Source organism: Poecilia mexicana, unplaced genomic scaffold (assembly GCF_051168715.1).
Source record: "Poecilia mexicana isolate PSO_F unplaced genomic scaffold, ASM5116871v1 scaffold_10, whole genome shotgun sequence".
In the NCBI taxonomy this organism is placed as follows: Eukaryota; Metazoa; Chordata; class Actinopteri; order Cyprinodontiformes; family Poeciliidae; genus Poecilia; species Poecilia mexicana.
The window spans coordinates 18515768-18543566 of NW_028263379.1; the positions used below are offsets into that span (position 1 = coordinate 18515768).

A 27799-nucleotide genomic window follows, 5' to 3' on the forward strand; every position below is an offset into this window, starting at 1 on the left:
ATGTGTGTCCCCATATCATAAAGTTACAGATAAATCACACTCAGAGAAGCATTGAAAGGGATAATTGCACACTGCTCTGCTAAGCAAAACAGTAGTTATATATAAATTACTCTGAAACCCCGAGAGCCACATTTATTGGCACCCCGTTAAAAATGTGTAAAAAACACATAAAAAAATATATTTTTTTAATTCCCGTAGCCTAATCTCACGTTGAAAAATGTAGAAAAATACAAGCTCTAATTTGTTTAAGAAATTGCCTACAATTCTCTACATCCATGATTGTCCAACAGTCCTACACCCTTTGAAATTAAATGTAATTGACACATTTTTATATTCACAAGTTGCTTTTTCTGTTAATTTGAACTTCTAGGAACTTCTAATTATTAGTCCATGACTTTCTGCCTCTCTCGATACGACATGACAGACGGTCATTTCTTTTAGCCACTGGCCACGACGCTGGATAACGAGGCATATTTATCTTGCCTCCATGCACAATGAGTAGGATGATGAGGGAAGTAAAAGAAAAAAAAATCCACAGCTCAGTGCTGCAGCAAAGAGATACATTTATGTTGTCAACCACACTGCAACCGTCATATCTGCTGTATGTGCTAACAGATTGTTTGGGGTTAGAAAAAGCTTTTTCTATATGACCAACACAAACATAAAAATGTAGGGATTGTTAAGCTAAGCTAGGGTTAAAATTAACTGGGAACATTACTTAGAACTCATCGTATCATAATAGATTAATTTGTCTAAGGCTTTTTACACATAATAATTCACCATGGGTGCCAATAAATGTGAAGGCCCTGGATGCATTTTGCTCTTCTTCATCTGTTGTGAGACTCTCAATTATTCCTATTTGCAGAAAAAAATCAAACAAGAAAGTTTGATACTTAGAATTTTGAATTTAAAAGCCAATAGAGTCCCATAGATACCAGTATGTTGTTTAATACCATGTGTGTTTTAAGACCATTTCCCATTGGATATCTTTTTAAATCAAATTTATCAACTAAATTGGATTAAGATCGTCGTTATGGATCCTTTCAATAATTTAATTGTACTTATAGATGCTTTTTTTTTCTGTACAGCTATGATGATTTTTGTTTTGAACACAATTATCATTCTAAAGTGAAATTATTAGATTTCACTACTTATTTATGAAAATGCATAATCACAATTAGTTTCAGTGGTTAAATTAAAAACTTGGTGAATTGACTGATTTTATATTGTGCCTTTAAAGTCAAGCACACAAATACATATAGAGACACATTCACTGATTCATACTCACACAGTTATACACCAATACATGGATCAGGAGGCAACTTAGGGTTAAGTACTTTGCCCTGGAGCACATCAGCATTATGACAAGAGGAATCTGAATTCAAACATGCAACCTTTCGATTAAAAGATGACTGCTCTACCACTGAGCCACAGTCACACTAATGTGCTCACTTGTTATGATGCAATACATTGGGAAACAATTGTATAACTTTACTAGATTTAACACAAATGTTTGTGCATCCTGTGTTATGGCCTAACATTTTTATTACTAATAAACATTGTCAAAGTGGTCTTATGATATAATAGCTATGTTTTGGCATTGCCTGTTGAGGGAGCTAAGTCTGATGTCTACAGTATTTGATAACCCACATTAAAACAATACAACATTCACAGTGATCTGATTTTGGTAGTTTCCTTGGTTTCCAGTCAAAGTCTTTGGTCTTCTTTTCTATCCTGTGATAGAATGGTAAAAATCTGCCCATCATTCTACGCTGAATCCTCTGATATGGACACATGATTGCTTGCCTAAGTTTTAAAGAGGGAGTAGGAAAGTCAATTCATCTGATCAGCAGGGCAATATATCAATATACTGAATCAATAGCTTCAATAACTGCCATCTTTCTGTAAGTTGTTGATGATATTAAAATCAAGAAAGCAAAAAATGTCTAAAAATAATATTTCCGTGTATCAATACTGCATTTAAGATTTACATAATTTGCAAACAGCTTAATCTTACATACATACTAAGTTTTTAATTACAGGATTGTATTTCGTTTATATCTTCTCATAAGTTTAAGTGTTTACATTATTTAACAGTTGCTTATGATTTATTTACAAAGTTGCTGAAGAAAATATTCTTCTTCTAATGAAACACTACAAGCCCATCTCAAAACAAATGGCTGCCAAGTAGGTGGGTTGGGGAATACACTTCTCACTTTCTCTGATTTCCTTTCCAAATCTCCCTTTAAAGTCTGATTATTCACACCTCCTTCCTTCTCTGTCTTTTAGCAGCCGGTTATGTGAAGTCCTTGGAAACGGCCTCAATGAAGTTAGGAGCTGACATGAGGATGGTGAAAGTGCAAATGATGGAGAAGAGAGAGAAGGCCACCAGACACAGTCGGTCCACTACGGCAGCTGCAAACTTCCACTCGCTGCAGATTGCCTCAGCTTCGTCCTGGTCCCGAAACCTCTGTGCAATGTATGACACCTCCTCCAAGATGCGCAAGATCTCCGGTGGGGGGATGCCAACTCCCATCCCAAGACTTCCAACACCACAAACTCCCCCCGGCGGCTCAGCCTCGTCACCCAGAGAGCCATGAGTGCGTCCGCCCAACGTGACTCCGGAGTCACTGGAAGGTGGGCAGTGTGGACTCTCCATGGGATGGTAACTCCCAAAGTAGAGACTCATGGAACCATTGGAAGTGCCTGTTGTGCAGGGTGGGCATGACGCCTGCGACAGAGGCACTGTGAGGCTTGGCATTGTGCCCATCTCAATGGAGCTGGTGCTGGAGTGATGCTGGGAGGTGTGGCGATACTTGTACTGTGGCCTCTTGCGCTCATCACCAGGTTGTTTCATACGGAGGAACCAGGCACACCAGTTCAACAGAACCACACGAACCTGAGAAGAGACAGACTGTATCAGCATTTTTTTTTAATGTCATTGATATCCTAGTGCATGATTTAGCAGATATGGTTTGCTCCACTCACTCACCCACTTGGGCATCTTGCCCCCATGAGGGTCGTGATGATGAAACTGCAGGACTATGACAGTCACCACCACAGACATTCCCACAATCATCATTGTGCTGGCAAAGTACTGAGCTGTTGGGTAGAAAAACAGTGCTACTAAGTTTTACTGCAAACTGTATAGAAAAGTATTTCCCAATTCTGGTCCTTGTGATGTACCACTCTGGAGACTTCAGATACTTTATTCTTCAACACATGAGTTAATTGTTATATTTTAAAAGAGGCTTTTGCTGATCTTGATACCACACGGCTAAATAGATTTACTCCACTGAATTAATTACTGAATTTGGTGCTGACGTTACGGTGCACCTTAAACAAAAATTAAGGTGAAATTTTACATTATAGATGAAAGACGGACATAACTCTAGCCACAGCATTGCCTGAATGCATTTGTCAGCCTAGACTTAAGCATTTTACTGTCGCTAGTTGTGTATTTTTTGAGATAGAACTGAAGTGCAGAGTTTTATGCCAGAACCCAAGGGCATTATGTACTTGGGCAGCAGTCCTGAATTAGAAGCAGACCTGTCCATGATAATTATTTAATATAGGCTTAAATTTAGGTTTCAGGCCAACCTTTACTTTTAGTAAATTATTTAGTTTATTTAGAAAACTAAATAAATGTTATGGAAAGGTCATGCTGTTTCCATCGGCGACAACAACAAATATTGGATGCATGAGGCGCTTTTTTTTTTCTTCTGACCCAAAAGGAGACTCCCAAGATATATTGACAGTAAATTTGACATTTAACATATGATCAGCTAAAGGATAGGTCCTCAAGAACATCCTGAGTCAGTCACACCTATGACTTTCAAAAACTGTTTGTCTGCTTTACATATCTGTTTTATGACTACAACTTCCTATTCTTACCTCTAAGAATAAGAGGTAAGAATAATAATAATAAGAAGAACTGCACAACAAAATGTCAAGTACCAGACTGAAATTTGTGAAAAGAGCTCATGCTTACATTAAAATTATTGCTGCGTTGAAACAAAGTATAATGAAGAGGTGAATAGTTTAAAAGCTTTGGACAGAAGAAATATACCAAAGAAAAATACCAAAGTCAAAAAAAGTCTCTTTTCCTTAAATTCTGCTTGATTCTTTCCATTCTGTATTTACACAGATGTAAAAACGTTGTATGCACAAGCAAATACATAAAATGAAACCCACCGATAAGCGGTACAGAGTCAGATGTGGCGGGCATAATCTCTGCTACCAGAAGCATGAAGACAGTGAGCGAAAGCAGCACAGTGATGCCTGTGTGACAAAGACAGAGAGACACAAGGGAAGAGAACAAGATCACAGCAGCTGAATATGTGATCGGGGTCGCTGGTGTGTGAAAGTCTTCCTGTAATTACATATTAATGCAATCGATTTTCATGACAACAGTCATTTGTCAGTTTGTGGCTGCTTGATGTGCCCAAGGTTGCTTAAAAACCCCCTGAAACACTAACATTATGTTTATGCTGATGACTTTCAGAGAAAGGATTTTACTGTGAAATGACCACCACTCCTTATAATAATAATGGTAGTTATTATAATTATTATTATTAGTATTCATTTATGACTTTCTGTTGAACATATGTTCACAATGTTTACACTGGACAAGCAAAGTGGTAGTTCTTCATTTGTAAGTTGCTTTGGATAAAAATGTCTGCCAAATGCTCCAACATAAACATTATCTGATATGTCCACCGCATCTAAAATATGGTTCATTTGTGCTTCCAGTAATCTCCTCTCACCCAGAGAAATCTTTTCTCCAGAATCTGCTGGCAACAGGAAGACCAGTAAAGCCAAGCCAGAGATCAGCACACAGGGAATGAGCAGGTTTAGTCCGTAATAAAGAGTCCTGCGGCGCATGGTGACTGTGAAGGTCACATCAGGATAGGGCTCCTTACAGCACTCGTAATACAGCTCATTACGCTTGGCTGGCACACCTGTGGGAGAAGCACATCCACAGAGATAACGGTGTCTTTTACAGCTGTGATGAAGTCATTTAGGTTAAAGATTTTGAAATAAATAAAAATTGAATCTAAATGTGCCAGACAGACCAGCAGAAACTTAGAAACGGAGATCTAAACTGAAATGCATAACTTGTCACTTTTGCAGAACCATTGTGTTTAATGTCATGTACCAAAATGTGTAACAGACATATATGAAAGTGCAGCTAACCATTAACCTCAACATACATGACTTTGGTACATGTGAGAAAACAGGAGAGTTTGGATTAAATTAAAAAGCAGGCAGAGAACATGTATTTTAGTAGGTCTGTTGTTGAGGATTGAACCAACAGTCTGAAGGTTTAAATGCTGCTGTCCAGCATTTTCCACCAGGAGTTAATCTTTTCTATTTATCTACACCTTAAGGTTATTATTGATGTAATAACGGATGTCTACCCAGAGAGAATGTTATATTCCTATAAATAAATAATAACCCTTCATAATGACCTACAGCTCAAATTCTGACCCTAATCGGATCATTCTTAAGGACACACTGAGATATTGGCTGGTGAAAGGAATCTTCTGAATCATTGCTGTCCTAATCGGTGCACAAACAGTCTGAAACTAAACATTTAATGTTTAGTCTCATCACAGAAAGCAACTCAAACTATGTGTTAATTAGATGCATCAGCAACACCATGCCTTAGTGGGAAAGACTCAAAATGAGCTTTTCCAGTATCTCAGTATCCGTGAGTGCACTTGTGAAAAGAAAAAGAAGTCTGTATAATTTATGGTCAATATGAGAAACCCCTCCCTCAGATCACTGAGCCGAATCTTATTTCCTTGACCCTGAAAACTTTCAAGTGAAGAACTCTGAGTCTGTCAGTAATGTAAACTTCACCTTGTCCTTATTTCAACTTTGTATTAAAAAGTTATAGAGAGAGAAAGAAGAAGTGGCTGAACCATTTCATTTTTGATGGAAGAGCTCTCTCACCTTCAGCCCAAACTCTTGAGATGGGCAGTGCAGAGCTCACATATGGTGTTGCTACATGCCTGCCTGAGTGTCACAAAATCCCATTGCATACCATCTGGCTGCGTCTGACACCCATTTCCTGCTAATTGTTACAACAGGGGGTCTTGACACAAGAATCATCTTCTGAATTGTCCAGGGTGGGAAAAAAAAACAGCATGGAGGGTTTTGTAAATCCTGTCGTATTCATTGTTTGTCAAACAAAAAACTAAGCACTAACACTTTTTTGTGATGAATACTACATATGTGTTATTTTGATTTTGAATAAAACAGCTTTCCACAGCCCACACTTTTCCAAGCAAGGACACTTTGGAAAGTGTCTAAATCTCCAACCATTTCTCCTTTATTGGGATCACATAGTGAGAACGTGATGCTGTTTTTCCTCCTCTTAAGTATGTGATGGTAGGAGTCTGCTGTTCTTCCTGAGCAGTGAGGCTATAATGGAGCACTTCATAATTTCATGATTTAAACAAAGGATGTACCAAATGTGTTTCAGTTTCAAATTTTTAAAGACCCATTTTTTTATTTTAAGTGACAGAATTATTCAATGAGACGCAATAAATCTCATTTTATATGCTACTTTTATTTCAGTAGGCAGCAGGAAAACACATTGTGTAATTGCACACAGATATGATAATATCTGTTAGTTATGATAACATTTATGGTTAGGCTATTTATATCAGACGAATAACAAAAAAAAACATTTTTAATACAGAAATATAAGCCTGAACATAAATATGCTTAATATCAGCATAAAGGTTGTTATTTTCAAAACATACTTTTAAGCTGAAAACAATCCTCGCTGGAATGCATATTCTAATTTACAGATTGTGACTGTGCAGAGGGACTGATCTGCATTTATTCTTTTTGAAGTCTTTCACGTTGCATTTTGATCTGTGTTGATTTGGCTTTGGCCCGTGTCAGAGTTTAGACAATCTTTAAAATTATCTCTCCCCACTGCTCAGCTCCAGTGATGTAGCAAACATCGATGCCCACTTACCCACGAGGTCCCACTCTCCGTTGGGTATGTAAGTGGATGTGTCCACATCGAGCATCTGCAGGTCCAGCAGCCAGCCGTTGTGAGTCCATGAGCCGAACTTTAAGTCACACTTCTGCACGTCAAAGGGGAACCAACGCACATCGATGTAACAAGTACTCTTCAGGATGCCCGGGGGAATGTACTGACAGTGACCAGAAGCATTCACCAGGACATTGGTGTGAAATGTGGCATCAAAGCGCTCATCCGCACTGAGAAAAGGACAGAAGGGACCATTGTAAATTTCCTGTTAGCTGATGTTCAAGGTGAAGTTCAACATATTTAACCCTGCAAAAACAAGATGTGCCAGTCATCCCGTTATAAATAATAGATGTTTTTTGTGTGTGTGTGCTTTAGGACAGATATTTGAAAACTCCAAAGTAATTTTTGTTCAGATTAAACAAAAATATAATTATTTATTCAATGAAATCCACTGTAACCAAATCAGCAAAACCAAATGCAGAACATTTCCCCAAAGAGCTGCTGAAACAGTAAAGGGTTAAAACTGATCTGGTCTCATTTGCATAATTTTAAAACATGAGCCAAAATAAATTATTTACCAGGACAGCGACTAAATTGTATTGATATTAAATTAGCAAGTAAACAGTCTGGGTTATGCAGTCACATTGGAGAAAAGCCTTCACATTCCCTCTGGTCTGGGACTCTGGTTAAAATCTAATTTAGCCTTAATAAGTTGTTCTGCTGTTGCTGGTGAGAGTTTGAACCCTGAAAAACCAAAGAAAAACTCTGAACTCCACAATCCACAGACTAGAAAAAACTTGCAAATATGTAAAAATTACGTCACATTTCTACTTTAAGACAATAATGTCACAAGGGGGGGAAAAAAAGCAGTGCTGGAGTATTTTGTTTTATATTACTATTTTTCATATATTTGGGTGTACTACTATGCTGAAAATAAATATTCCAACTCACTGTTAATTCCCTATCAAGCAACTTTTAAAAATAACGATATGAATAAAGAATGCTTTGAATGGGCAAAATAAAAAGGCCAAATGTCTATATTAAGGCAGTAAAAGGTAAACAAGGTTATTCAAAATTAGTAACAATATTGATTTGGATACTATCATTAAAAACTGCTGCATATTTGCCAATGGCTGTATGAAGACATTCAAATCTGATACTATTTGCCTAACTCTGCTTCTCTTGCCATTCCCATTGATTAGAAGCATCTTTTTTTATCTGCAGTGACATCTTGTGTTCATAAAGAGACTGCAGTTAGCGTGATTCTCATGCCGAAACAATATAAAATGGCAATTTCAGTTTCTCAGATGACTGGTGAGAAACATTGAACTTTTACACAATATTTTAATTTTAGAGATTTTTTATTTCCGTTCAAGACCCTTGGGTTTCGGCATAACGTGCTTTTTCTTTTTTTGCAATGTACACATAACAGGTGTTAGAAATGCAAATGGACAAGTGATATCCCTGAGAGAGTGGGGAGCCCAAAACCCCCCACAGACGCACTCACTGGAGAAAGAGCACTGTGAAAACCTCAGCGTGGAGCAAGAGGGAACCAGACGCTGATCCACAGTGACAATGGTGGTAGTGATGGTATCCTGCACTGTGGGACATGAGTCACCAAACTCCTCTCTCACTCACTCAGCACTTGCTGCTATCCACACACACGCGCACACACACACGGTAGGATGTCTGGAAAGCCAGAAAGGTAAAATCATAACAACCTTTTAAATTGAAAACACACTTTCCAACATTTCTGTGATCCAATGTGGCTCAGATGGTTTTACAGAGACGACCATAAAGAGTATTAATTCAGTATAAAGACGGCTTTGCATTACTGACCAGTTAAGAATAATTATAATAACAACAGTAGTGAAATCCCTCTTAACTCTTTATTTCTTCAGGTTAGCAGGAGGGTGACATTTTTTGGCAAAACAAATTATTAGCCTGCCAATATCTGCATGCCTTGTCTATTTCCCCCAAATATTGTCCTATTGGTATGATACTTATACCAGTAGCTATAAAGGTTATTCTCCATGTTAGCAGAGGATGCATTTTTGGCAAAGCAATTTATGAGCCTGCAGATATCTGCATGCCCTGTCTATTTCTCCTATTGATATGAAACTCACAGGGGATGCATTGGCAGGCTAATAATTTGCTTTGTCAAAAAATGCATCTCAAAGCTAACATGTTACATTGTTAAAGGTTAATTTTATAAACTACAGAAAAGTAACTGTTAGGGATGCTCAAATATGAAAAATTGGTCTGATGTTGATATCCGATAGTGATACTGCTGTTATGTTAGATTTATCAATATTTTGTTTGATCATTTTTTAATCCGATCACTCTATTAATCGTAAGTATAATCAATAGAATACTCGATTACTAAAATATTTGTTTACAGAGTTTAAAAACTTTAGACGTGGGGCAGATTACCAAGCTAATTTATTGTACATAATTTCTATTAAAGTAATACAAACACAAATTTACTTTCCTATTTAATGATGTATCTGTTTGGAAAAAAAATCTGTGACAGCTCTTTCCTCATTAATGTTATTTATCTTTTATGTTTTGAAAATGTTTTTAATATTTTTTTTATTAAAAATGGAAAAAAAGAGACAAAAAAAGAGGGTTTATTTCTTCCTGGGAGCTTTCGGCTTTTCATAGTTGAGAGCACCTTGAGGTCAGTGCCTCCAATTCAAGGTTGCGGTTTTGTCAGAACCATCCATCCATACATGTTACGTCATAACCCAAGAACTAAACGGCCCTCTGGGAAACATGATGTGAGGCATTCTGTCTGACAGCCTTAAGGTGGCAAAGTTCACTAGCTGCAAGAACAAACTGCATAAACAATGAGGAAAATGTTTCCAACTTAAAGTAGGATATTTTTAATCCTGTAGATACAAATCCGTAGAGCTGAACGGCTTAGTTTTATCTTAGAATCACAGAGAAAGAGCAGGAAGGGAAAATAATGATTAGTCAGGGTAAAGATCTGTAAAAGTAAATGACCCACTCTTTTCTTATGGAAATCCCCATTAGGAGTGCTCATGCTATGACTAAAACATGAGCAGCAATTTGTGTATGTATCACAACTTCTTGCGTGTACTGCAAAGCTTTTAGATACATCCATCCATCCATGCAAACTTCATGCAGAAAAAGATTCAAACCCAGGACCTTCTTACGTCGAGGCGACAGAGCAACAACTGTGGCGACAACAGCCTGATTATATAGTCAGGCATAAACTCAGTTCTTCTTTTTGGTGCTATAAAAAGCACATTCCTGACCAACAACAAGCGTTTTTGATAAAAGAAAACAAATTGAAACAGCTACCTTAAAAATTTGCGAGCCTTATGCCAAACCTTTCTGTCACCTGAACAGAAATAATCTATATGCTCTACCGGAGCTCGACGTCCTTCATGTGCCTCATCGATCTCCAGTCAAGTGAAACCATTGACCACTGACATTGAAAAAGGACAGGAGCAGCTTGCATGACTGTTTTAGAAGCATATAATGTACTTTGTATGCAAGCATTTACTCCTGATACACACAGGCCTTTACAAATAAAAAGTCCAAGCATGGACTCCCGGACATCAGGAGCCAATGTAAAGTTCACTGTTAGATCTATTAAATCTAGTTGAAAGATCTGAAAATAAAACCCAGAGTTACCTTTTTCTTAATTCAAAACCGGATCTCAAAATATAGGCTGCTCAAATCTGTATTATAATATCACATTTGCATCACTCAGTCGGGAAAGAAAAACAAAATATCTTCTATTCTACTTATGAAACTGAGTCATTCTGGCATCAGGCACGCAGTAATTACTGAACTGGAACATTCTGTTTGCTAATCATAAAGCAGAAAAGATGCAAACATGGTGATTAGCAACATATTTCCCCCAGGCAGTATGTATAGACTCGTGGTGATTATCCATATGATTTCTCCAGGCGGTACAAGGACACAGTGTGAATGGTAAATGCACGACTCCATAAATGCGTTAAAATCTTCCTTGCATTAAACATTATTGTGTTACTCATAACAACTCAGTTGTCAAGTCACGACAAAATAGGCAGAAATGAATCAAAAACATTATTTCCATCTCATTCTGCTTTTAACTAAAACAAAAGGCCTTTATTGGGATTGATTCTGAAGTTGTACTGAATAAGCTAAAGTAAAATTCCTTTGTCTGGGGTTTGCCTAATTAAATTAAAATGCTTACTCTTTGTAAATACAGTACAATGTAAAGCATGAGTGCAAAAGTCCAGTCCTGCCATTCTTCAATTTTTAGATCCATCCTTTTTCCAACAAACCTGAATCAAATGAACTGCTCGTTATCAGCATTCATTCTGCTCCTTGAGAAAATTTAGATATTTGATTCAGGGTTGTTGGAGCAGAGAAGCATCTAAATGTATGTTGTAAGACAGTAGCTCTCGAGAGCTGGACTTGGGCACCCCTGAATGTTAAAAAGCTTAAAGATTATTCACAAGACTTCAGAACTTTCCAGTCACAAGTTTGCATTTATGTAAACATCAATATTGTGATGCCATGGCACTAGCTAGCAATACCACTTACATCAAAAATTCAGGCAAATAACATCTAGAGTATGACTAAGGTTTCTGTAAGAAGAAAAGGAAGAAAGAAAACAGACTGTACATCCAAACTGTTTGGATAATTTTGAGTTGTTTTCAATTTAGTACCGCTATCTACTGACAGTTATGGTTCTGTGGTCTTTTTCATGTCAATAACCTGACTGGTAAATAAAGGACCCGTTTTCAGACGTAGGCCCATTTCCACTGGAAGCTGTTACACAAACAAACTTGACCACATAGCTAATAGATCAGTTTTCAACACCAATTAGTTATAAACACATTTTTACAGAGCATCCTTAAAGTTCTACATCTATGCAATCTTAAATACTGGAACACATCAATAAGATGGTAAAATCCCCACTTGGGAAGGCATTTTTAACCTTTCTTCGCCTTTAACAGTTTTGTGTATAGTAAATAGTTTTGCTACGTATGGGCAAAATGCGTAATTTTAGTTTTGCTAATATTAGTGAGAGCATAGTGTGTGTGTGTGTGTGTGTGTGTGTGTGTGTAGGTGTGTGTGTGTGTATGCTCTCACTAGTTCAAAACATCATCTCACATTGTAATCACTTTAAATGCACTTCCTGAATTGATCTCCAAACTGAGCTCTATGAACATCATTAATTTCAAATTAAAAGCGGATCAATGAGTAAACTGATTGTGAGTTCTCATCTGAGCAGCATAACTACAAATACATCTGTCTGTTGTTCAACACAGTCACACTCCTTATTAGTTGCATTCACTGTGTAATGATGTGTGGTGTGTTATTATCTCCCGTAATTGCGTTATAATTCATTTGTATACAAGGAGCAGGTAATTAATTTGTTGCATGCAAAAAGCTACTTCCACATTTCTGTTTATGTGTACAATCATATTTTAAGTGTGAGAAGAGTTTATAGTGAGCCTTCATCAATAGCCCATGCTGAAAACAAAAAACTTTCATTTTCTACTAATGGGAAGCTGCGACCTCGCTAGCTTGACTGTAAACTAAATGTCTGCCTGTAGTTTCAGTTCCAAGCAGCCATTTGGGCCAAGAGATTTGGCCAAAACCAGTACCAGAACCTTCAGAGCCAAACTGAAACTGTGCCTGTGGGATGAGTTCATATTTTCCAAATGCGAAACTAAAAACGTTTGGCAAATCCAAGACTGAATGAACTAAAATAACTATTTATCTGGACTGACTAACACATATGCGTTTTGGAGGTGACAGTTAATGGGGGTAAATCAATCAATAGTTTTAAAGGTGAGTCACGATGACAGTAAGCTGCTTACAGGCATTACATAAACACACGGCAACCAGTTGTCCCTGGTCAACATTATGATTATCACCTTTCATATCTAGATTGTCATGAGCAAAAAGCACCCACAATGTTATACTTGAGACATCTTTACATACTTATATAAAAATGTAACTTAATTAAACTCGCTATAATGATTATGAGCAACATAAAAAAAAGATCTGTTCCCATTTACTGAGGTCAACATTTCCTGAAGTTTGATTTGTTCTTTTCACATCCAAGAAGTTAGCAGAGTAACAACACAACAGAAGCCTTCTGTGAAACAAGAAAGGTCGACCACAAGAGGAGAGCAACAGTAAAGTGCTGACACTTTGATAGGCTCAGTTAGATGAAATGATTTATAAAGGTTATAAAGGTCAGAAAGAATAAAATATGGCGCAAAACGTGGATTGAATAGAGTGAATTATAGCGAGAGGGTGATTCATGAAAGAGAGAAGGAGAGACAAAAATAGATTGTGATGAAAAGAGAGATGGCGAAGGAGGATGGGCAGAGTGGGAAAGTGAAGGCTCATGGTGAAAGGCAGGGATGGGGACAAGAGAGGGGTGTAAACAGAGAGATTATGGTAGGTAATCCTCATAGGTCTAAAAGCTTTGCTTTTAAATGTGGGTTAATACTCCCCAACCTTTGTGTTTTTCCATGTGATGTGCATGAAGAAGTGTGTTTGTTTGGGGGAGATGCAGACATGGAGAGACTAATCTAAGGCTTCTTTCATTCACTCAGCAACATCAATGAGGACCACCTGCAGTGAACTCTCTTTCAGCTTCAAATGGCTTCTTCAAGTGGAATCATCTTTAATCATACGATTTCCACTCACCTAATGCCAAACGCTTCATTTCCTCCCAGGCATACGCTATGTGGGAAATACCATTAGCTCTTTTGGAGGAAAATGACCTCACCTGACGAAAAGCACCAACATGATCAGAATCTCAAAGTGAAGGGAAAACTCAACATCATTAATAACAATAAGTATGTTAACTCCTTCCTTCCTTCCTTCCTTTCTTCCTTTATAACTCCTTGATGATTCTATTGCAGTAAATAGATAGTTTTCATTAATCTGGTTTTGATAACTAGCAACAGTAATATTCACTACTAGTTTATTCAAAAGGAATAAAAAATAAATAAATCATGCATACAGAATAATCGTAATCTGTATCATCCAACCAGGTAAGATGATCTTAAAATTGTTTAATTTAATTTATTTAATTCAATTAATTTAAATTATTGCTTGTTTTCTCTATTTAGTTCCTATTGTCTTTCCCTTTTCAAGCTAAATTAGACTAATTGTCTACAGCACTAAAGCACTATCCCATTTGCATGTAATTAACATAAATGTAAATTTTCTACAAGTTCTTAAATGCATTTCTCAGTGGATTTGATACGATTATTTATCGCCTCAGATCTAAACTATTCACATAATGTTAATGTTTGCTTTCCAAATACAGAAACAAGCAAAGAATACTGATATCCCACCAAAGAAGAAGTTCACACAAACATTGCATCCACAAAGTGATAAGTTAACAGTTCAGTGTTTCTGGATTCTTATTGAATCCCAAGTAACTGCTTAGATCATCACTTTGTCCAATCCTCTGAATTTTATTAATGAGCAAGCAATTTCTGCGACAATTAATTAGCCCTTAAGACAAGACACAGTATGAAAAGGTGGACAACTTACAAGTGACCTCATCAAATAATCCCTATCCTACTTAACAACTGAACAACACAGATTTAATGAATAAACACCAAATAAACGGCAGTGAGTGTGGATAGGAAGAGGTCACAAGGTTATCATGACATGGCGCAGGACTTAGGAACTCGTTTCAGATACTAAAATGAAATAGGACATGTAAATGTAAATAAATCATAGTAAAAAGCTAACAGAGCATTTTGATATGAAGGCTCTCACTCTATAGCAATGAACATCTAGATTTCACACATCTCACATTTTCAATCAGTTTTGCATCGTACTTCAAGATTGCAGCTGAGCTGTTTTGCCAACCAGAGGGTGGTGAAAAGTGGAGCAAGTGCTCCTGACATCACACTTCATTGGCCTTTTCTAATTCATTACCAAGCAAACACAATAGTAAATAACTCAAATCATACTTTTGTACACTAAAAAGATAAATCTTAAGGAAACACGGGTCAAGAAAAGGTGGTCCTGACCTGTTGTAAAGAAGGATGTCAGGAGTCCAGATCTGGTCAGACGGGAACCGCAGGTTCTGGACACCAGGGTAATTCTCTGGATTCCAGCTTAAGTAGACGTCTGTCCAGTACTGAGAAAAACAGAACACCAGAGGCAGAGAGGAAACAATATTGTTAAATGTTTTTAAAGAATGAAAACATATTTGAATGAACACAGTTAGATTTCACGAACACAATCTTCATGACGTGACACTCTTCATATTAGCGGCATGATCGCACAAAGCTCTTCAAAATTATTGTGTCATAAAATGTAATTGAAGCACATTCAGATGTTGATAATGTGTCCCTAAGAAACTTTGACTCACCAGCTGCAGCCACGCATTGGTCATGAGCACTTGGTTTTTCTCATCCTGTAGATGGGAATGAAAGCAAAAAAAAAGAAGAAAATAGATGATATGTACAGCAAAAAATGCCATCAGTAAGTGAGCACATAGTTTCTTCAGTTCTCTCAAAGACGAATTGTTAACATGGCAGCTCTGTTTCTGGACATTGCAATGAGCATTGCTGATCCCAAAGGATCTAAGCAGTAACGATGAACTGCAGCAGTTGTCTCCACAGTAGCTAAATAATAGAAAAGCAATATTCCAAGGATAACTAAAGTTTCACACATGAAAAGCACGATGCTTATGTCACTTATGAATAGAGTTAAAAATATGTATCTGTCCCTTTGGCACATAAAAGTTTTACATTTTCACTTTTTTCAGCATTTTTGCAGCATACAACATCAGTCCTAGGAATGCAATGTTTTCCAGATTGTTGTGTCTTTACTAGTCGTTGCCTAAATGGATAGTTTAGTTCAGGCTAAGAACTAAGTTCATAATTTACACATGGCAGATTTATCTCTCATATCTTTACTTTTCATATATCCACATTCCTAGTGGCAACATCATGCTATGGGGATGTTTTTCAGCAGCAGGAAAACTGATCCGAGTTGAGCGATGGCGATAAATTCTTGAGCAAAACCTGTTTCGGTCCATCAGTGATTTGAGTCGGAGTTTCACCTTCCAGCGGAACAATGATCCAAAATGTTCTGCTGAAGCAACACTCGAGTGGTTCAAGGGGAAACATATTGGAATGACCTAGTCAAACAAAGATTGCAGTTCATTAGTGAAAACCAAGTAACTTGAAGGAGTTGGAGCAGGTTTACCTCTAGGAATGGGCAAAAATCTCAGTGGTGACATAAGGGGAACTCACAGAGATTTATCCAACCAACTTGCAGCTGCAATTGCAGGAAAACATAACGTGGCTCTACAAAGTGCTGAATTTAGGGCAGTGGATAGGAATGCAGAGTGAAGCTTTCTGTTATCTTGGTCTACTTGTTTGTTTCAGACTAAAAAGAAAATTAAATATTCAAAGTTGTTGACATGTTCTGTCGGCAAAATTATGCAAACCCTAAAATAATCTCTTTTAGTTCCAGATTGTGAAAACACAAAAAATGCCAATGGGGTGAATATTTTCACAAGGCATGTTCATCTGACAGTAAAAAATATATCCAATTCCTAAAAATTTTCACTTCAGAGTCACATTACAAAACTGATCTCTACTCTAAACTGGCCAAACATCGTTTCACATACACACGCAATCAGTTTTCCTCACCACGTCTATAATCTGCAGCAGCGTGAGGCCGAGCTCCACCAGGATAGGAGCTGAATCATTAACAACAGGTCTCTCTAATCGATTGTAGTTCGCCAGCAGCTCCTTGTATAGCTTCCTCTGGTGTTCCCCCTGCAAGGAGCCTGTGGAAATAAAAGAAAAAAGAAGTGTGGTTGGAATTTTTGCATCCATTGCATTTTCAAAACAAACTAATCTATTTCAATAGGGCAACAAACGGCGTTATGACTACTGACTCTTCTGTTATGGACATCACTTAATTAGCTAATTCCTAAACCAGTAACCCATACCCAGATCAACAATCATTAAGACTATGATTGTTTTTCTAAACTCTTCAGTGTTTTGGCTTGAATTCTGCCTCTGTTTCCCTTAAAAAGCTCTGCTGCTTAATTCTAATCCAGAAAAGTGTTTTAATGGTCCTTTAACCTTTTATCCTTTGCTGTCATGTGCCTCCAGACGGATTATAAATTACTTGGTGAATTTTCAAACAAGCTGCCACTTACTCCACCTCATCACTTAATCTATAGAGACTGTGCCAGGATGGGTTTTGATGTTCTATTCCTGAACATCCAAGCTTGGTTTACAGGGATGAGGTCTGTATGTGTTGAGGCAGAAGTTTTGTTGAATAATGAATAAATAAACACATGCTGACATTTGCACTAATATCTGCTGACTGTTGCACCTACATGTGCACACAGAGTGGCAGGACTAAGAGTTAATATAATCTTACAATCTGTGGCGATCAGGAAGATGTGTTTGTTGGCTTGCCTCTCATCACCCCAACAGATCCTCTTTTGCATAACTTTCCATACTGTATTTAGCACCATGGCAGACTCACACAAACAAACAAACTGTTTTCTGTTACACAATGCAGTATGTGTCTGCGCTCTTACTTAATTCAAGGCTCCCCGACAGTACTTGGAAAAGTTTTTAATTTGTTTTTATTGTTTTCCAGTATCCAAAGCCACATTATGTGTAAAAATATGGTCTAATGAAGCAGCACATTATGAAGCATTTGCTAAGATAGAGCGAGTTCATTTGTATTTTATCGTCAACATCCTGGCAATAGAACAGCACACCTGGTGCCATCTACGAGAGTACAGAACCTGTTTCTCAAATGGGTGGTAGCATGATTAAATCTGCAGTGTGTAACTTTGAAGAACAATATGTTTGTTCAAACTTTCACAATGTCAAGACACTATAGCATGAGACAGATAATCTGTGAAAAAATAATATCGAGCTGCCCTGTGGTCCTACTGTCATCTGCAGAGAGACACTGCTAGAAACAGCCAATCAGAGGCAAGAGGTTGGCCTTCAAGCTCATGTATGCAAGATTTATGGATTTATTTCAGACACACTATATTCATCTATGTATTTAAAAAAAATAAACATGAATCAATATGAGTTTATTATTAATAAATATCCTAAATTTAGCCTTAGAGGCTACTTGTCCCTGGTAGTTTGGTGATATAGCACAGGATTAAATTGCTAAATCACATTATTGTGAAAAATACAAAATAGTACCAATAGGATGCAATGCTTCTGAAAAAATGGTCAACAATTTCCACAAAAACACTGCTAAACACTGCAGAAAGCAAAGGACAAAATCTGAGATTAGAAAACTCGTAGATGTTTTAAATCTTCAGATATATTATATATTATCTGACTCTTTGTTCTAAACGGCGTCTGAATTAAATGTTTTGATGCTTGTGCAGCATGATTTAGGGAAAATATCATAATCACAATTATTTCTGGCATTTCTAAATCCACAGAGCTTCAACACAATAACTAATTTAATTTGGAAAAACACTGCATTTAATTTGACTAAATCACAAAAACCAGGGACACTTGTTACCCAGAATGAGGCTAAAATGTTTACTAATAATTATTATTAGTCGGCTATTCTGTTTCTGTTAGCTGTTCCTTAAACTGAATTCCAAATTTGATAAACATCATATATTCCTAATGCACTCTGTTTTTCCACCCAAAGACTAAGAATCTTGTGATTCAGGAACTGGCTCTGCTGGCCTGCTACCAAAGGGCCACAAGTCTTTGAGTTCAGTCTTATGGCAAGAAAGTAGACTTGCATAGCTTTGGCATTCCTGTGCATTTTAATATCGCTTAAAAAAAACTTCTGGGTGTATAATATGTAATCGATAGGCGGACAACGTCGGCTCTTGATATTAAAATTACAGTGCTTCCTGCACACACACATCCAGCGAGCATTCGGTTGATAAATGGTGGGTGGGAGGAAACCAGCCAATCAAAAAATAAACAGGATATCATAGACAGATAACAAGTATGAATGGGAAATATGGGCAAAGAAATGAAAACATAGCAGTGAAGCCGTGGAGAAAAATGTGAAGAGACATGTGCCTTTGGCCTGCGTGGTGCTGATTGGTCCATTAAGATCGTAATGAGGAGAGTGATAGCAGAACAGAGCCTAAGGTCAGAGACAGAGGAGCTATGAAAGGCTGCTGAGCACAACAAAACCTCTCTGGAAGCTCTTAAGGAGCCACTAGGTGTTCTGTGAAAGATGGATTAAGACAATTCACAGAGTGATGCAGGAAGATATTTTTGCAGCATTTTCCTTGGTCTGCCAGTAAACATGGTTGGGTTTGCAATAATGGACAAGTCCTTAAGGCAGTTTCTCATTTTAATTTTGGAAAGACAAAACACAATTACAAGCTCTCAGCAGAAGGAACAGTCATAAATGTTCCCATTAACGCAGAATAAGATCTGCAAAGACACATGTGCACAGATTCTAATGTCGCCTCATCAACAGTTGCCATCCTGCGAACTTCCCTCCTGCGTCTCTGTTGTGTTTTATTACTGTGATATGTGAACTGGGGGCCAGGAGAAAAAAATCCCTAAACTAATAAAGTCAGTGGAGAAGAAGTGAAAACTCAGTCTCTGGAGCCGCTTGTATCATAAAACTGAGTTCAATGGGAATTAAATAATTGGATAAAATCAACCACGACAGCAACTTTAATTCAAAAACAAAATGTGTGTGCCGGAAACTCAGGATGAATCAACCCACTAATGAAGCATCTGACATAAAACAAGACCACAATCTCACATGCATGTTTACTAAACCAATACAGCCTAATAAAAAGCAACAAGCTAAAGTCAATGAAGATACCATTTTAACTACAAGGACTTCCAGTGAAACATAACAGATCCCAAACATGCCAAAATCTGGTGCATACTTTACCATTGAGTTAAAATTATTCAGAAAACATGTTAAGATTCTTAATATATTAAGGTCATCTCAGGAAAAAAAAAAAGTCTTTAAGTCAAATTGTTTCCACACGTTGAGCGTAAAGCCATGACTAAACCACAGCAGAGCCGCTCAGGCACAAGCTGTAAATGTGCAGAAATGAGCTCTAGTACTTTTATCTAAATTAAATCTGTCTATTTTAATGACAAATCTACTTTTTAAGATTGAAAAAGTCTTGAAAAGACGATTTTTTAATGAAATATTAACATAGCAGAACTTTATTTTTTGCTTAATTGTTTTGGATCCATCACTGAAACATCTGGGTCAGACAAGTAATTTTAAACAGTTTATACTGCTCTTTGTGGATCGTTCAGCTAAATGAAAATGTTTAATATTGGCTGTTAATATCAATATAACTGTGAGAAGCCAAAGCTGTGACCAAGATTATAATTCGATTAACAGTGCAGTCCAGTGTCGGGGGCAAAGTAATAAAACAAAGTTCTCCTGTGTTTCTCCAGAGAAAACTAACAGAAACATTTAATTCAGCTTCTCTGGTCAAGTTTTTCTTAACAACTGAGGGAATTGATCTCCATACAGTTTTAATAAAAAACTGGGCAATGTTTCATACAAACACTATATCATCTTTTATTGTGATAGTACTCAAACTTAAATAAAGTGCAACATGTAGAGATGTCAAGGTGGAACGCATTCTTTCCAAGGTTTGTATTCTAAGGATAAGATCATCTGTCCAGCTAATTGCCTCTCTCTTTTCATCTACAACTTTCTAAGACAAGCTTTAAGGCTCGGAATAAACAGCATATAAAGGCACAGAAATAATTTATCTTTTATAGACAATACAAATTGTCTGTAAAAGAAGGGGGACAAATCTGAAAAATGTTTTGACTGACAGCCAAACTACGATTCCCTTCCTTTTTTTTGTTATTATTGAAATATTTTAATTAGTTGATAAAGTCACTTTCCATAAACCTTCAGTGTAACTTTATCCCTGACCTGTTTTCATAATATTGTTCGTTCTCTATTGTTCTCTAATAAACCCGTATTTATGATGAGATTACAAGCAGGTGCACTCAATTAGCAGGCTTAAGAGAACATTAGTCAGAATAAAGTCTTTTGAATTCATATGCACACAACACTTTTTAGATTCTCATTTGTGAAGAATTTTGAAATCCGTGCATCCTTTTGCTTTCGCTTCACAATTATGGGCACCGTTGGAATGGATAGGAAGGACTGACAGCTGTGTTCAAAGTGAGATACAGATGGCAGCAGCAACCTTTCAAGAAAAAAAAGCATTAAATCCATATCATTAAACTTTGATCTATTACCATCTGAAGTAAGAATAAGTACATCAACAAGAAGATGGATGGATGGACGTATTGAAAAAAATCCTTATCTGATTCAAAACTCTTGTTTATATGATTATATGAACAATTACTAGGGGTACGAATAATCTTTAGCATCTTTAAAGTGAAAATCAATAGTGGGTTATCCCCATCATTTCTCTGTTCTATTTCTGTCAAGCTTCCCATCTCTCACCATCAGTTTTTTTACACCATCTTTATTGCCACTAACCCCCACTCGCCATGAACAGTAAATCCCTCTTTCTTCTTTTTATTTTTACAGCATCCCTCCCTCTATCTCAGGGTTTCTTATTGTCCCTGCACACACTTTTATGTCAGCTCTTCAAACTTTTGCCCTTATTTGCAATTGATGGGAGCATTCTACTGGTGATTTACGGTACGGGGCAAAAATAATTACCAAAAATATCATAGCTAGAGCTTGTAGGAAAAAGTAAAAAAAGGCATACGACACTATCAAAAAATTGTCTCATGCCATTTAAAAGCCAAAACTACATTCTTTTAGGGGGGCATCTGCGTATGCACTGACTTCTATCAGTCACACTCTCACAAGAAAACAGATACTGAGAAATCCAGCTTGGTGATTTGGGCCAATTTGAATATTCTTTACTGGGTCAGTGCATTCAGATGAGGCTTCTAAACATGCTCATCAGGCAGCCTGGGGGACTTTTTTCCTCTCTTTTTTCTCTCACACCACATCATAGATAAACACCCAAACAAAAAAAAACAGGAATGCTATTTTAGGGAGAGCTCTAAATGACCATCAGGGTGTTTTTGTGGACCCTGAAGCACCCAGCTGTACCCATCTACACAATTACAGGATGTTCTTTTCTTTCAGTACAGGTGATGTGGCACGTTCATTTAAGCTAAGTAATGCAAACATTATATAAACCTATATAAACCAATATTTTCCTTATGCTTTGGGTAAACTAAAAGATTGCCACCAGATTTCTAATGCAGATAAATGCTTAAAAAGCTGCCGAGCAGAAATAACGGAGTTGTTTTGATTACGTAACATTAATATTTTCCATTCCTATTTGAGATATTCAGCGACTGCTAATCCGTGTTTAACGAAACCATTAATGATACAGAGATTACATCTTTTTAAAGATCTTTTAAGTAGGTTGACTGGTTCTCATGCAAATCACAGTGATTGCTGCCTCTCTGGGCTTGATATTTTCTTTAAAATACACAATCAACAGTTATTTACTAACTCTTTCGTTAAACAATATGACTGGGATTTTTAGGTGCATCTGCTGCACAATGCAGATAATAACTCTTATAAAGCTGACAAAGAGGTTCAACAGGCTCTAAAATATGTTACATGTCATTTAGTTATTGCAAGATGCAGGTGGTGAAGAATGAATGGCTAAAACTATGGATAGCCCACAGTTTCGATTCGTATGGAAACCATATCATAGGAGTCTATATGCCACATGAAATCACGTCCAGGATGTTTGTACACACGCCTCCTTTCCACACTACTGGGGTTAAGAAAACTGAACAGATGTCTTATGCTTTAAGTCACATGTCCATGTTGAACACATGGTGAAACTTATGAAGCCTCCCATAACTCTCTAGCTGGTCAATGAGGAAGGCCACTACATCTACAAGATCAGACTGATTTTACTTGATACAATAATTGTACAGTATAATTATCCTATCATAACATTATAGTGTTCAAAAACATTTTTTTCCCGTGATAAACAAAAAGAAAAGCAGCGATGACTACATTGGCCACTATCAAAACTAAAACTAAATTTCTAGTGTCTATTCGATATTTTGTGCAATCCACCACTGCTTACATCTGTTTTAAAAAATAATCTGTGCCATGGCAACAAGACATACAGCAACAGCAGTAACATGATTTTTGTCATTTAGTGCTCTGATGCATGTTTTCAAACCTGAAAGAAGCTTTCAGCTTTGCAATATTTGAACAAACAATGAACCAATTTGTATCCATTTGGGGGATATTACCACCACTGGACAACAAGAGACCTAAAGTAATTTTGTATCCCCTATGCATTGTTTACTGTAAGCAAAGTGATTGACTCCAATAAATCATATCTACCATCAGAATAATGGTAGATATGACAGTTACTTTGATTTTTTTTTTTTCAGGTCTCAAGCATTTTAATTGTCTCCATAGTTCAATGAAGGCTGTGAAATGGAAGTCGAACGGGATGAAACAGCGACCTAAGATGGAAAATAATCATGATAATCTTTAGGGCGTAACGTTTTTCTTAGCTACTTTGGTTTTGCGTATTCAGTTTTCACTTACATTTGCTTTCTAATGTGTTCAGTCTAATAGTAATGTTTTTCTTTTGTTTGGATATTAGCCTTTTTGAGTTCTCTAAGTGGAGGAATCTAATGTGTCGTATTATTATTCTTCACTTTAGAGTTATTTTCTCATTTGTAATCATTCTCTCTTAGCACCTGTGCTGCCAAAAACAGGAATTACATGGAGGCTCAAAACAGTTTTTTTCTAAATTCAGAGGAATAAACATAAACACAATACAGATGAAATGACTAAGGGCGTTGGAAAACTGGAGAACTGAATTGCTTTCAAGGAAACACATTTGCTTGATCATTCAGCTCAAGATCTAATGTGCTTTCAGAAGTCTTCCTTTTTAGGTATGACCTCGGAAAAGAACACTAGAGACCAGAGAGGAATTTCACGTTTTAAAAGTCGCTTGATGAATAACAGGAATAAATGCAAAAGTCAAATCTTTTATGCAGTTTGGAACATGTAAGTATTCTGTAAGTATCCAAACAATCTGAAATAGAGCAGTTATTGAGGGGAGACCCTGATGCAGCATAAAAAGTCAACTAACAGACTTTCCTCCCTGACGGGCCTTTGTTGTTGGTGCCCCAACAAATGCAATATAACAAGGCATAGCAAATACAGAAAACAGGGAAGAGTAGGTAACATGCAAACTGCAGACAGTGTTGTAAAATAATAAATGTATATGTTGTCACCAACCAACATGTCTAACACATGTGTAATACCACATTATGATCATAGGTTAAAGTCCAGGCTTTAAGATATTTGTAATTTGAAGTTATTAAATAACCAATCAAGATCCAGTCTGTGTACTAGAAACGACTAAAAGAGCCTGCTTTTGTTTTGTTTTTTTAAGATTTTCAAAATGTTTTTTTTTTTTTAGATTACAAAGATATCATTGAAACTTTGCACCAAAGGTGAAAGGGACTTATTCCATCCAATCTAATAGAGACATTTAAATATCCATATTTGGATAAAACTTAATAAATGTGAGTTTAATTCGCAACTTTACAAAACACAAAAGGCCTTGGCAGGATTAAAGAAATGAAACTGAAGCTACAATTTATCATTCTTTACTCTTTTCTATCTGTCCTTCAGATGGTAAAGCAACTTAATTATTGGTAACAGAAGTTTTAGCATTGAAATGTCAATGGGATTGGAGCAAACATATAAAATGTGTCCTTTAGTTTGTGGATGTGTGTAACTCTACGGTTTTTTATGACAGCAGGAAACAATGTGTTTCCTTTTCATTTTAGCATTCTAGTTATCTGTTGTAGACAGATTAAAGTCTACAATAATTTAGACGCCATGTTCTAGTGCCTCATTATTTCAGTCATAATCATTTGGAAGAGGAATGAGTCTGTCAGGGGGAAAACAGCAGGGAGGCATACAGATGTTCAGATGGTAACCCAGGTGGTTGGCCCATTACCCAAACCGTTTTAAAAATACAGCATGAGACACGGAAAGAAGAGCAGCCTTAAAGTTCTGGTTGACTGGAGCCGAGTTGACTGGACAAACTGAGTGGAACCACACAACCAGAGTAGTGAAGATTCAAAGTTTGGCTGTGATTGGAAATCTGGAATGTTTGGCATAGGTTTTGTTAACCTCGTGTACTTTAAAAAGCAAAATATTAGAGATGCACCAATCAATCGGGAGACACAGTATATTCCCTGTTCATAAGATATAATCTGTTATTGAAAATCCATTGGTTCCTACCACCATTTCTCTGAACACATCACCCTTTTTTTATGTCTTATATCTCTTTGAAATCAAATCAGAATCAGTCAGGCCCAGAAATCAGGATCAACAAGGGAAAAGCCTGATTGAGGCATCTAAAAGGTATAATAACTAAACCAAAGCTTAACATACTTTAGCATATTTGCTGTCAGACTAATAGTTAGTGTACTTCTAATATGTTTGAAGATTAATATATGTAAAATTTTTCTTTTGTCAACTCTGTCCCTGCAGAGTAGTACAGGGTGGAGCTGTTCACCAGGGCGTCACAGAGACACAAAGGGCAGTGAACATGCACACTCTGAGCTGAGGGCAGTTCAGTGACCTTAACCTTGGGTGTGTGAGTAAAATAAATAACTATGATAACACATTTTGAAACGTAAAAAAAGACATTTTAATCAAGGTTTAAATGAATATTTGTTAGTAATTATACAAAAATGTAATATGTCAAAAATGTCACATGCATATTTTGTGTGCCAGGGTATAACTGGTTTAGCTTCATAACTACATTACATAAAAAAATCTAAATACATTTTAAATTGATTAAAATAAAAATGTAACAAAATAAGAATAAAAATTACTGATCATTAAGGTGGTTAGCTGTACAGTTTATTATTTCTTTCATGAATATTTAATCCAGATAAAGTTTCAAAATTAAAACTGATTTACTAATTTACAATTACTATGAAAATTTTGACATTAAACTGAGTCATGAGTCATATATTTTCCTCTTCTATATGAGCCAATAAAAAAGTTCAAGTCTCACATAAACTAATACAAAACAGTGTGTAATGTTTCTTAGAAATAAAAAAAAAAGTGGTAAAGTCAGTATTATTTATCCATCTATTTTCTTACACCCTTGTTCCTAGTTTCAGGTTTTGGGAGGGAGGAAGATGATCAAAATCCTTCTTTTGGGAAACATGAGATAGTGCTTTGTTTTTGGTCATCGATGGTTTCTGCATTGCAGCTTCCCAATTGATGCTATTTTTGCCCATTTTCTTTCTTATTACTGGATCCTGAATAATGACCGCAACTCAGGAAGGCCTGTGGAGCTAAAGATGTTGTTATGGGTTCTTTGTGTGACCTTCTGGATGATTGGTCGGTGCGCTCTTAGAGTGATTTTGGTAATTTGCCCATTAAAGGGAAGATTTACCACTGTTTCATGTTCACTCCTTTTGTGAGTACTGCATCTCACTGTGGTTTGCTTTTCTCATAAAATCTAAAAAAAAAAAAATGTTTTTGCAACCCTTTCCAGTCGGATCGTTTTCAGTCTTTGACTTTATTTCTTACCATTTCTTTAATTTCTTAAGATTGGAGCATAATGTGAACCATTTTTAGATCTTTTACTCTGCTTGATGTTATTAGACATGTTTTGCTTCTAGACGTCTGGCATTAAAGTGTGTCGTTACCACATTCCCAGTTGATTCATAAGTTAACATAATTTAACATATTGTTTATTCACTTAGGACCTGGTTGGTTTGGATAGCATTTTTTTATTTACCTATCTGACAACTAAGTATGCTCTTGGTTCTTATAGCTTTGTCACTTCTGTAAAAACGAACACAAAACCTCAAATGTACAATATTTGTGAAACTTTAATATCTATTAATATTCTCTATTGAAAGTTACCTCCAGGTATGCAACAGAAATATGACAGGAAGGCCTGTTGTCCTGAGCTTAGATGTGATCTGTATCTATTTATTTTGTGCATTCGCTTCCCTCCGTCTTCCTTCCCACAGATTGGCCACTGACTGGGTTTAACAAGGTGAGGTATGAGCATTGGAAGATGTGAGGACCGGTCAATATATAATTTTGTGGGTGGCAACGCACACTCACACATTGAGTTTGAAGGTGGAAATTTAATAAATCTCTCTACTACAAAGTGGGAAGAAAACAGCCCAGATGTTGAGGACGCTGCTGCTGCTGCTGCTGATGATGATGATGATGAAATGGAGCTTAGTAGAGAATTACAAACCCATGCATGCACATCAATTTACACATGAATAACCAAAGCCAAATGTGCAGAAGGTACATGTATGTAAGCAGACGTGTGCACAGGGTTTGAAAATAACTACTTGTGATAATTATTTGCCCTTGTTTAAATTAGTTAAGACCAAACTGATTCAAACTGTCCATGTAGAGATTCAGAGAGCATGCAGTACAAAACTAAGCCATATTTTTTCAGTTAACTTGATAACTCCTTAGTAATCACATCACAACACAAAAAGAAGCTGCTAAAATATCAAATTCTAGTAAAACAACGCAATCTAACCTAAAATAATCAAAAGTGACTCTAATTCAAACCTACCTTTAAAAAGCATGGCAGCACAAATATAAAATCCAACCGAACAGGGACCCCAAAACTTGTGGCACCGCATTCTCACGCTGAACTCCGCTGCCCGGCCGTGGGCTCTCCGTGTCGGATCCTCGAGGAAGGCGCTGCGGCTCTCCGGCGGAATGAACGAGAGGCAGAGAAGAGACAAA

At 36.8% G+C, this 27799-nt stretch overlaps 1 protein-coding gene across 1 annotated transcript; it reads right to left on the reverse strand.

The window, feature by feature from the left end:
• Window positions 1-1810: 1810 nt before the first annotated feature.
• On the reverse strand, window positions 1811-27693 carry LOC106920854 (neuronal acetylcholine receptor subunit alpha-7-like). The gene is made up of 9 exons (XM_014992147.2): window positions 27624-27693; window positions 16687-16826; window positions 15396-15440; window positions 15052-15161; window positions 6995-7242; window positions 4767-4961; window positions 4195-4281; window positions 2993-3102; window positions 1811-2899 (listed from the first exon to the last, which is right to left on the reverse strand). The coding sequence occupies exons 1-9, from the start codon at window positions 27691-27693 to the stop codon at window positions 2297-2299; spliced, it is 1608 nt and encodes a 535-aa protein (XP_014847633.1). The 3' UTR covers window positions 1811-2296.
• Window positions 27694-27799: the final 106 nt, after the last annotated feature.